Source organism: Apodemus sylvaticus, chromosome 21 (genome assembly GCF_947179515.1).
Source record: "Apodemus sylvaticus chromosome 21, mApoSyl1.1, whole genome shotgun sequence".
NCBI classification, from domain to species: domain Eukaryota; kingdom Metazoa; phylum Chordata; class Mammalia; order Rodentia; family Muridae; genus Apodemus; species Apodemus sylvaticus.
In genome coordinates, this window is record NC_067492.1 from 15,049,361 (window position 1) to 15,062,020 (window position 12,660).

Sequence of the window (12,660 nt, forward strand, 5' to 3'; positions counted from 1 at the left end):
AGTCGTTTTCTCCGCGTGTGTCTGTTGTGTGAATATGATTCTCCCCCCCCACACACACACACACACCACAAAATGCCTTTTAGCCTGGGGACTATGCCTGCTGCTGTTTGAGGTGTTGGAGATTTCTGCTACCTGTTACATTGCTAATTTCCCCTGCCTTTTAATTCTTTAACTGGCAGAGAAAAGAAAAAAAAAAAATAGCCTGATCAAGACTGTATCAAAACCCATCATTCTGTCCATTAAATATCTATTTGTTAAAAATGAATAGATTAGCCGGGCGGTGGTGGTGCACGCCTGTAATTCCAGCACTCTGGGAGGCAGAGGCAGGCGGTTTTCTGAGTTTGAGGCCAGCCTGGTCCACAGAGTGAGTTCCAGGACAGCCAGGGCTACACAGAGAAACCCTGTCTCGAAACAAATCCAAAAAAAAAAAAAAAAAAAAAAAAGAATAGATTTCCTCAAGCCTAGAGTCAGCTGCAGTAGGTTCTCTATGGAAACTCAGTGTCTGTACTTAAGACACTACCCAGAAACTGGGGGTTTGGAGGTGAGATTACACAGGCCTACATATACAGTGAGACCCTGTAAAAAGAGATGGATCTGTGAAAGTTCCGGGCCAGCCTGATCTACTAAGCTAGTTCCAAGCCAGCTAAGTTTGCATAGTGAGAGCCAGTCTCAGAAAAGGGAAGATGAGGGAGGGAGGAGGAGGGAGAGGCTACACAGGTAATTCCTGTATCAGACCTATACAACTGCAACTTTGTCACAGATACAGTCCAACTAACAGAAAATGCCTGCTGGGCAAGCGACCTACAACCCACTGAGTGCCTTGTGCACAGCACAGATTCATTCTTGTGTCAACAGATTCCACAGATGAAGAGGAGAAAACAGAAAGCCTGCTTTGAGTGGCCCCGAAGTCACGGTTAGAAATGGGGAAAGGCTCTGCTGAAGTTTCCAAAACTTCCCTGGGAAACCACTGTGAGCCACCCAGGGCATCTGCTTAAAAAATAAATACAGATCGCGGGGCCTCCAACTCAGATGCCCTTGGCGGGAGCTTGGCTTTGAAGTTTTCTCTGATTTCCTCTTTAGAGGAGTAAGACCACAAGTGCACGGTGCAGTGCCACCTAGTGAGCAGCAGGGGGCGTGCTGCGAGTGGCCAGGTGACTGGACCTTGACCCAGACCCCTTAACAACGGGGATCCTGGGACAGGTGGCTGGCTGGCAATTCGGATGCGCATGCCCGCCTGGCAGGGCAGCGCAGGGTCCAGGCCTCGCAGGACACAGCTCCCAGGAACGCCGCTCCAGGCCGCTTACTTGGCGTAGTACACCCAGCCGTCCTTGGTGGTTCTCTCCTCCCAGCCCGGAGGCAGCTCATCCTCACTGTCCGTGTCGTCCAGGCCCGCATAGCGCAGAGCTGCCATACTGGAGACAGAAGTAGCCGCCTGCTCTTCTCAGCAACTCACTCGGGCTTCAACCGCGCGGCGCGCGTCAGGGGCCAGACCGCTCGCGCCTGCGCACTGCTCGCCCTGCCGGTCCGCGGCTGCAATCCAGTTTCCTGGATTTGCGGCGACTGGCGGGAAAGGGAGGCAGAGCCCAAGAAGAGCGGTGGTGGGAACGAGGAAGAGAAGGAACGGCCGTGAGGCTGGAAGGAAAAACAGGAACGGCTCAGAAACTGGAATAAGCTTCCTCACCTCCTGGAAGAGGCGTGCTCACCATGCAGGACTCTGCACGTTGCTGGGCGACCCGAAAGCACTTCCTTATTGTTTTACCCAATCATGAATGAGTCCCAGAAGTGAGGTGTCCTGGGAAATGTAGTCCAAGCTCAACTGGATTGTACAGAGGGAAAAAAAAGGTGGGGGCGGGGGCTGTCTGATGAGATTGTTCTGACCTCCAGTTTCTTCCCATGGCATGCAGATGCACAACCTTGTGTTACCAATACGGCACGATACTGTGACATTGTCAAATTTCAAATAGGAAAAAGGAAAAAAAAATCTCACAGTGTTTAAAGTTTACGATATTTTTATTGGGCCGCATTTATTATTATCCTGAGTCAGGTGCTGCGGCGAGCCTCAAGTTGGACACACCTGCAAGAGAAAATGTCCCGACTTGATACCCTCCAGGTATTTTTCCATTCACAAGCTGGGTTGTTCAAGTAAATTTTAAAAACTACACTTAGAGAACTAAGAAATTCCACTATTTGGGAGGCTAAGTCAGAAGGATCACCACAATTTCACAAGTTCAAGGCCAGCCTAGGCTATAAAGTGAGCCAAAAATACAGAACGTACACATTCTCAATGCCTCCAGATTCTCAGTTAAGAGAGAAGAGTCTTCCATTCATAACCGGGTTCTCTTGTTCATAGGTATCACCTAATTACAAACTTGCAAAGTAGACTTTTAAAGCACCTGATTATAAATATCCTAGATCTACAATGTAAAGCCTACCTTCAGCTTGGCCTTGCTGAAGCAAGTTTCCAAAACATGTCCTTCTTATAACGTCCTTCCCACGCATGTGCTGTGGAGAAGTCCTCTGGCCCAGGACGGAGAGAATGTAGGCCTTCACGGAAAGAATGCATATGTTATGGGTAACCTGGGGACAGTGACAATGTTGCGTTTGCCTTTAAGACCGTTCCTGTGTGGGGGATAGCTCTCTCCTCTCCATAGTCCTTGGGGGCAGACACACTTTCCTGAACACATACAGTGAAAGCTAACTAAATAAAAACATTTAGTTAAGTTTTCTTTTTCTCCACATGTGCATGTGTGTGTGGTATGCATGTGTATGTGGGCACACGTGTGCACATGCCTGAGCTGGCCAAGGCTTTATAAGAAGAGTATCTTCCCTAACTGCTTATTCACTGAGGCAGGGTCCCAGTTGTTGATCCAGGGATCCCTGCCTCAGACTTCCCAGCACTGAGATTATAGAACGGCACCACACCCACCCTGGATGTCTGTGGTTTCTGAAAATCCAACTCGGTCCTTGCTACAGGAAGAAATATTAAAAATGGTCCCTCCATTTCTCCTGCCCTGCCAGGCCGCAACACCATGTCCCAGCAGGGTCCCGCTTACAGTTTTCTTAGCTGCTAAGCTATACTCTCCCTGCTTGCTCCCACAACCTCCCAGCTCTATTCCCTCTCCACCATCGGTGGACCCACATTCCAGTAACCAAGTACATCAAAACTCTTAAAGCTTAATTAACCAATCAGACTTATGTATCAATAAAAATCACAATTTACAAGATGCCAATATAGTAATTTAAGAGCCAATTTGATAAACAGCTTTATTCCAGTATTTCTAACCCTATAAAAATGTAGCTATTTGTGACTAGTAAATACCACACAGGTCCACATCCAAAGCCATCTTGGCTCCTCTCCCCTTCTCCTCCTATGACCTCTGTCCCCCTCCAACGCCTAGCTCTGCCTCTCTTTTCCTGTCCAATCACAGGCCTCCCACTGCACTAATAGGGTTGGACATGGAAAATCCTGCAGTAGGTCCTCCTGTTGGCAAGGCAAGCAGTTGAACCACAGAGCTGTCTCCTGATGCCAACCATTTAGTCATAACAGTGCTGCTTTCCCATTTGAATCCTGAGAGAGTATGTTTTTTGTCAAAGGCCTGTGCATTGTATCTGGTACAACTAGTCTACTTCATCTCTGCCCACCCTTTCACCACTCATCTTAACCCACTGACTCCTCTGATATGAATAGGAAATGGGATCGTGAAGTCCCCTGATTGTGCAGAGAAAATGAATAAGGTCAAAATGAAGAGTCTTTGTTTCTCTGGTGACCTGTAACCTCTACTCAAGGCATAAGGGCTTAGGTTGACCCTGGATTGCTCTAACAAAAGTCTCTCTTGCCACTTGCTTCTGGTGACATGGTATGAAGCCATTGAATATCAAAAATGTATAGTTTTCTGTTGTGGTTTGATTCAGAAATAGCCCCAATAGGCTCACGGTTTGACCAGCTGGTGGTACCATTATGGAAGTTTCTGAAAACTTTAGGAGGAGCTGGGTTACTTGGTGGGGAAGAACCTGGTAGGTATATTATCCCTCGCTGAATCTCCTCTCCCATCTCCTCTGCCTCTAATCTGTTTTCCACCTCACTATTATGGTTAGTTTTTATTTTTAGCTATACATTCAAAATCAAAAGTCATCTGGAAAGAAGGAAGAGCCCAGACATGATTAGCTCATACTCCTGACTATAAGGAATTGTCTTCATGTTCGAGGGTCCAGCTCAATGTAAGAGCAACTCTTCCTTGGGCAGGTGGTCTTGGGCTGTATTTAAAAAACTAACTACAAGTGAACCAATAAGCAGCTCTCTCCCATAGTCTCTGCTTCAGTTCCTGCTCCATCTCTTGCCCCAACTTTTTGCAGTGATGGACAGTTCCTGACCTGGAAGTATAAGGCAAATAAACCTTTCCTCCTGAGGTTGCTTTTGGTCATGGTGTCTCTTTTAGCAACAGAAAACAAACTATCATGGCCACAATGATGCAAAAGAATCTGCCCTTCCACAACTTCCCCACTCTCATCCACTAAGTCCTCGGAAACAATAAGCATATCATATTTTATCCATTAAGTTGGTTCTGTTGGGTATTTGCTTCACACTGGGCTGAAGCGCTAATACACAATACATCTCTAAGCAGAGTATTGGTTCCCATGATGGAATTCTAACCTTCTGGGAGGCCAGCCTTCTGCTAATACAGAACAATCCTATAACCTCGTAAATATAGTCCACCAAGGTGCTTCTGTCACTGACACCTGACTTCTCAACCTCAGCACTGCTGACATTTGGGCCAAATCATAGTTGAGCTGTCCTATGCATTACAAGACACTTAGCAGAATCTTTGTCGTCTTCCAATAGCATCACCCCTCCCAGGTATGAAAAAAAAAGTCTGTAATTCTAACCAAGCCTGTAATTCTAACACTCAGAAAGCAGAGGCAGGAGGATAGCTGCATGTTCAAATCCAGTCTGGGATATATAGTAGGACCTTGCCTCAAAATACTAAAAGACCAAAAAAAAAAAAAAAAAAAAGTATCCCTAAGTAGCTATTTGAGTTTCAGTTAAGAAGCATTCTTTAAGCCAAGATGGTGGTTCATGCCTTTAATCCCAGCAGAGGCAGATCTCTGGGTTTGGAATCAGCTTGATCTACAGAGTGAGTTTTGGAAATCCAGAGCTACACAGAGAAACTGTCTCAAAAAGCAAAGCAAAGCAAAACAAAAAGAATGCATTCATGTTTACGGTAAGCTAATAACATATTAACTTGTGTGCTAGGGCAAGTGTGATATACTAAGATTTATTTTAAGATGTCATGGAGCAGGTTTCTGGCAAGAGTTATAAAATAGCATACCCCTACACCCTTAGTGGTACAACACAGGCTCTGAATGCAGAGTTCTATAACAATATCCCATAGATTCTGAGACCTCCTGCAGGTCAGAGATATCTGCCTGGCTGTTCTGCATTCATATACTGATTATCTCAGATGATTAGTGTGACCTCGTCTTCTTCTAACTCTTCCTTCATCTTATTTGTTGACCTCTATTTGAAGACTCACAAAGAAAACTATGCAGCCATTAGCTGGGACTGTAGTTCGATAGTAGAGTATTCAGTTCCAAGTACTGATAAAATAAACATAGGACCATGGAGATGGCTCCATTGGTAGAGAATGTATAACGGTTAGTGTATTCATTAATATTCTATTGTTGTGATAAAACACCATGACCAGGCAACTTATAAAAGAAAGAATTTAATTGAGCTTATGATTTCAGAGAAATAAGAGTCTATGACAGTAGAGCAAAGGCATGGTGGCAGTCTGCTGGAGTTGCTGCAGAGAGCTTATGTCTTGACCCATAACTAGGAGGCAGAGAGCATATTAGGGATATAAGAACTTTTTGAAGCCTCAAAGCCTGCCCTTCTGACACACCTCCCCTAACAAGACCACACCTCCTAATCCTTCTTAAACAGTTCCACCACCTAGAGCCCAAGTATTCACACATATGAGTCTGTGGGGGTGGGGAACATCCGCTTTCAAACCATTAGGATGCCAGAGTTAGGCATTTAGAGTTTCTGCTTCACAACAGCACTTAGTCCCTTCTTCTACTTGCTTATCATTTCTGGCTCCTGGACTTTTAACTCTGACTTTGATCTAACAAGGATCTGTCTTCAAGTAAACCCTGGCAAAGAAGATTAGCACGAGCTTGAAGATGTGTGAGACAAAGCCAACAACCACAAATTCAAACCCTAAGGAGATTTTACAAACAGCTTGTTTCTGTAAAAACATCTGGGCCACCGTGGTTATTAAGTGAGGATTTTTAAATATCCAAGCTTGTGCTTACCAAGATGCACGCCAGGTGGCTCTATCGGCCTGCAGTTTAGAGCTTTAGATCCCAGCAAGGATGTCTGATTTTAAAAACCTTTGGGGTTTTTGGTTTTGTTTTTGTTTGTTGGTATTTGTTTTTTTAATCGATTACTTACTTCTTTCACTGGTAGAAATTTGCAAATGACAAAATGCACTCACTTCTGATGAATAAAATTTGACACCACTCAAAAGAAAATGTATGCAAGGGACAGGAATTTTAGTAAGCTCTTCCTGGAACCATCTTCCTCTAATGTATCAATACCAGGAAGTTGGTGATTTCAACACCTACCCACCCAATACCCTGAAGACCTGCTTTAACTTAAATCATGAGTCCTTGCTAAATCAAGCTTGCTGCTTTGGTGCCAAACTTCATATAAAAAAGAGAGCTGGAAAGCTTCCTGACTTTTCTGGCTAGCCCAAAAGAATGTTGAAGCTTAGTGTTAGGATTCTGTCTAAGCTCCACCCCACAGTTACCTGGCAATAGCCAGGTGTTTTCCTCCCCACAATTACCTAGCAACAGTCAGGTAGATCTGGCCTACTATAAAAGGGGCTGCTTGCCCCCTCCTCTCTCTCTTGTCTCTCTTATTCTCTCTTCTCTTTCCCCTTCCCTTGCCCTCTTGGGCTCTTCCCTTCCCCCCTCTCTCCTCGTGGTCATGGCCGGCCTCTACTTCTCTACTCTCTCCTCCTCTCTGCCTTTCTCTGCCTCTACTACCCTCTTAACTCCCTTCCCCATGACCTAAATAAACTCTATTCTATATTATACCATCGTGTGTCTGGTCCCTCGGGGGGAAGGGATGCCTCGGTATGAGCCCACTGAGGCTCCCCCTTCCCCCACACAGTCATAGAACATATTCTCACACCTCTTTCTCTTTTTATGATCACAGCACTTAGAGTGGTGGCTCTTGCCTGTAATCTCAGCACATGGGAGACTAAAACTATTTTCCTGCCTCAGAAATAAGCATTTATCTGTACAAACTAAAACACAATGGAGGATGGGGAGGGCTATCTGAGACCAAAGCAAACAAAAAAGGATGATCTCTTTAAGTTTGAGGATAGCCAGGGCTATGCAACGAGTACGAGGCTAGTCAAGACTACGTAGTGAGATCCTGTCTCAGTTAGAAAAGATAACCCAGTGCCTTGGTTTTCTTGTATTCCAAAAGAAATCAGGAAACAAATACACAATGGAAAATGTCCTTGTTTGCATTTGTTCAAACTGGGAGAAAAAAAGAACCTAATTGTTCTCCCTGGCAATCTTATCCCTTACAGAAAACCATGAGACAAAAGACAAAAGCTGTATGGATTTTGCTGTAAGACAGTTTTAACACTCCACTGGATGGGAGGGGTTTGATTTGGTTTTAGGTTGTCCTCACACTCAGAAGGCTGCCCCCTGCTAACTGGATTTTCAAATGACGAGGCTGTTATATTTTATCAGATAAAATAAACAAGGTATGGTAAATAAGGCCTGTGATCCCAGAACTCTGGAAAAAAAAGGTCAGAGGATCAGAAATATAAGGCCATTCTTCACTATGTAAGCCCAAGTATAACCTGGGCTACATGAGACCGGTTCAACCAGTCCACAACGGAAACTATGGTAACAGAATAAAGGTTCCAAGGCAAGAGAAAGTTTCAGTATTATGGTTTCCTGTAATTTGTCACTGGAGTCTAATCAATGACATGTGTAAGACGAGTAACAGGCATCATGCCCCAAACTTCTCTGAGTCTGTCTGAAACAAAGGATCTGGGGGACTGGAGAAATGGCTCCCTAGACAAGAACACTTACCAGAACAGCATACAAACACTGTAATCCAGTTCCAGGGGCTCTGATGAACTTGTCTGGCCTCCACGGGCACATGCCCTCATATGCGCACGCGTGCGCGCGCGCGCGCGCGCACACGCGCACACACACACACGCACGCACGCACACGCACAGTCACACATAAGTAAATATAAAAAACATCTTTAAAGTAATAAATTAATATTGCTGCCTTCCTCAAGCAGTGTTTCAATCAGAGTTCAATCAGTAAAATAAAGTAATGTTTCAACATTTGGAATTTAACGAGAGAGTTTACTATACAGGGACTTTAAAGAGGGAATGTACTGGGGCTGGAGAGGTAGCTCAGCAATTAAGAGTTCTTCCAAATTACAACTGCTCTTCCAGAGGTCCTGAGTTCAATTCCCAGCATGGCTCACAACCATTTGTAATGGGATCGAACGCCCTCTTCTGGTGTGTCTGAAAAGAGCTACTGTGTACCCATGTACAATAAATAAATAAATAAATAAATAAATAAATAAATAAATAAATAAGGAATATACTACCCAAAGAAACAACTGCATTGGTTCACATATATAGTTATTTTATTTTACTTTTTAGACTTTTATTTTATGTATGTGAATGTTTTGTCTGCATGGATGGATGGATGGATGGATGGATAGATAGATAGATGATAGATAGATAGGGATAGATAGATACATAAATACATAGATTCATAGATACAGAGATACAGAGATATAGAGATACATAGATACATAGATTCATAGATACATAGTTACATAGATACAGAGATACATAGATAGATACATACATAGACACATAGATACATAGAAAGCTACATAGATAGATACATAGATTTATAGATAGAGTGCAGGTCTGGTGCCCAAGGAGGTCTAAAGAGGGTATCAGCACCCTTGGAACTAAAGTTACATACAGATATTTGTGGGTCACCATATGGTTGCTGTGATCCAAACCAGGGTCCTCTGTAAGAGCACCAAGTGATCTTAACCCCTGAACCGACTGACTTTCCTGTCCCTTCATATTATGTTTTAAATTTTCTTTTGACAGTGTCCTTTGCCTTATAGAAACTTTGTAATTTTATGAGGTCCCATTTGTCAATTCTTGATCTTGAGCATAAGCTATTCGTGTTCTGTTCAGAAACTTTTCCCCTGTGCCCATGTCCTCAAGGGTCTTCCCCAGTTTCTTTTCTATTAGTTTCAGTGTGTCTGGTTTTATGTGGAGGTCCTTGATCCACTTGAAGTTGAGCTTAGTACAAGAAGATAGGAATGGATCAATTTGTATTCTTCTGCATGCTAACCTCCAGTTAAGCCAGCACTGTTTGTTGAAAAGGCTATCTTTTTCCCACTGGATGGTTTCAGCTCCTTTGTCAAAGATCAAGTGATTAGGGAAATGCAAGTCAAAACAACCCTGAGATTTCATCTCACACCAGTCAGAATGGCTAAGATTAAAAACTCAGGAGACAGCAGGTATTGGCAAGGATGTGGAGAAAGAGGAACACTCCTCCACTGCTAGTGGAAACGCAAGTTGGTAAAACCACTCTGGAAATAAGTCTGGCTGTTCCTCAGAAAACTGGGCATGACACTTCCAGAGGACCCTGCTATACCATTCCTGGGCATATACCCAGAGGATTCCCTGGCATGCAATAAGGACACATGCTCCACTATGTTCATAGCAGCCTTATTTATAATAGCCAGAAGCTGGAAAGAACCCAGATGTCCCTCAATGGAGGAATGGATATAGAAAATGTGGTATATTTACACAGTGGAATACTACTCAGCAATTAAAAACAATGAATTCATGAAATTCTTAGGCAAATGGTTGGAACTGGAAAATATCATCCTAAGTGAAGTAACCCAATCACAAAAGAACGCACATGGAATGCAGTCACTGATAAGTGGATATTAGCCCAGAAGCTCTGAATACCCAAGACACAATTCACATATCAAATGATTCCCAAGAAGAAGGAAAGAGAGGTCCCAGATCCTGAAAAGGCTTGTTCCAGCATTGTAGGGGATTACCAGGACAGAGAAGAAGGAGGGGGTTGCTTGGAGAACAGGCAGAGGGAAGAGGGTTTATGGGACTTATGGGGAGGGGGGAACCAGGAAAGGGAAAATCATTTGGAATGTAAACAAAGAATATAGAAAAAAATTCTTCTTGGATGGCTTTCTTGAAGTTGCTTTTTTGTTTGTTGTTTGTTTTGTTTTGTTTTTACTGCTTGGGTGATAAACAGGTCCATTTGGATCAACTCCTAAGAGAACAAGTTTGGATCAACTCCTAAGAGAACAACATTATTTCCTTGTCCTTTATCAGAAAACCTCAAGCTAGACAGTAATCTTAGGATCTTTTGTACAGTGTAAAAAAAAAAAATAATAAAAATCAAGCCTCTGTTCAGGGCCAGAGTTAACATTCAACTTCCATTCTTTTAACCAATAATCAAAGTCTTGGGGCTTCAATTTCTGCTTTGACAAGTTGCTGATTATGGGGGCGGGGGGACGCTCTTCAATGGCCTTGAACAAGTAAGTTTTTTATCCACTTACTTTTATATCCACCCCATGAACGTTGAAGAGACAAAGAAGTTGTTATTAAGACTGGGGAGATGGGTCAATAGATAAAGTGCTTTCTCGGCAAATGTAAGGACTAAAGTTCAAATCCCAAGTACTCACTTAAAAAGCTAGGCATGACTGAGTGTAGGAGTGCCACTAACCAGAGCATCGAGGGGAGTGGCAGATCCCAAGAGCTCTGAACAGCAAACCTGGCTACAAGAGACCCCATTTTAAGGCCATTGGGGGTTAGTGATGAAGGAAAACACTGATAAATGAAAGTAGTCACTGATGCAGATACTGGGTAATGAGAACAGGATAAACAAACATAAGAGACTGTAATGAAGGATAATCTGCAATGCCTTTCTAGGAAGAATTTTGGTTTCTTCAAAAACACAGAAATAAGGATGGGTTTTTGTCTTAATCCCAGGTGGAGGGCTGCTTCACAGCTGGTAACTATGATCTGCCTCAAGCACTGGTAGGAAGTGTGGTTTTGCCAGCTCTAAATAATTTATGCAATTTTGTAACTTTGGGAATTCTAGGGACTTTTCAGAGGGTACATAAATTCTAAGGCCCCAAGAGATGGTGGTAAGGGAGTTGCTGTTGGTTGTAGTTTGTTATGTAGTCATATGCAAAGGAGGAGGAGAAGGAGCAGGAGGAGGAGGAAGAGAAGGAGGAAGAGGAGGAGGAGGAGGAGGAAGAGGAGGAGGAGGAGGAGGAAGAAGAGGAGGAGGAGGAGGAAAAAAAGGAGAACGAGGAGGAGGGAAAAAGGAGAAGGAGAAAAAAGAAGGAGGAAGAGGAAGAGAAGGAGGAGGAGGAAGAAAAAATGAGGAGGAAAAGGAGGAAGAGAAGGAGGAGGAAAAAAGAAGGAGGAGGAGGAAAAGAGAAAAGGAGGAGAAAAAAGGAGGAGGAGGAAAAAGAAGAGGAGGAGGAAAAAACGAAGGAGGAAGAAAAGGAGGAGGAGGAACAGAGGAGGAGGAGGAGAAAGATTAGATATCCTGACACTGAAAGTCAAACTTTCCCCAAGAACTCAATGCCCCTAATCAGCAGGAAGCAGTCTAAACACAATCAATCGCATGCCCTTTCCCCTCTATCCCTTTTTAATCTCCTATCTAGTGCTACAGGGTTGAAAGGGTAGAAAAAGAGAAGGGTGGAAGAAAAAAACTACTAAGTAGACAAAGTCTGGCTCTGTGTGTGTGTGTGTGTGTGTGTGTGTGTGTGTGTGTGTGTGTTTTCCTACTCTTCGATGTGTTCCATGGTGTGGATGATAGATTGGTTTCATAACTTAGGAAACTTATTTTTTCAAAAGATACTCTTCCAGTTTCCTTTCTGTGGCTGTGATAAACACTATGATCAAAAGCAACCTGAAGAGAGAAAAGTTTATTTGGCTTATATTTCCAGGTCATAATCCATTATCAAGGGAAGCCAGGGCAGGAACTTGAAGACAACTGGGTCAGAGGTCATGGAGGAGCACTGCTTACTGGCTTGCTCCCTTTGGCTTGTGTTCAGTCATCTTTCTTATAGCCTCCCCCCCTCCCCCGGTCCACCTGCCTAGGACTGGTACTGCCTACAGCAGGCAAGGCCCTTCTGCATCAATTAGCAATCAAGAAAATGCCCCAAGAATATATCTAAAGCCAATCTGATGACTGTAACTCTTAAATTGAGATTCCCTCTTTTCAGCTGTGTGAATTACAAAAGAAAGCGTGTAATTTGGGCTTACAGTTTCAGTGGGTTATAAAGTCCATGATAGTGGATCAAAGGCACAGGAACAACTGAGAGTTTACATCTTGATCACACGCAGAAGGCCGAGAACACAAACTGGGAGTGGCATGAGTCTTCTGAAACCTCGAAGCCCGCCCCCAATGACACACCTACTCCCACGAGCCATACCTCCTCAAGTACCATTAAATGGGAACCGAGTGTCCAAATCCCATAAGCTGTGGGGCACACGTATCTTTCAAACCACCACAGCAGACTGGTGGTTTCAATGAGA

At 43.7% G+C, this 12,660-nt stretch overlaps 1 protein-coding gene across 2 annotated transcripts in view; it reads right to left on the bottom strand.

Annotated features, from left to right (window-relative positions):
- Wwox (WW domain containing oxidoreductase) overlaps positions 1–1,730 on the bottom strand; it is a 925,836-nt gene extending 924,106 nt beyond the window's left edge. Inside the window, exon 1 of one of the 2 annotated variants that reach the window (XM_052167126.1) lies at positions 1,682–1,730. Coding sequence is in view for 1 of the 2 variants with exons in the window: in XM_052167125.1 (XP_052023085.1) it covers positions 1,305–1,411 (107 nt within the window). In the remaining variant the exon portion in view is untranslated. The other variant, XM_052167125.1, reaches the window with a different exon arrangement.
- Between the last annotated feature and the right edge of the window lie 10,930 nt (positions 1,731–12,660).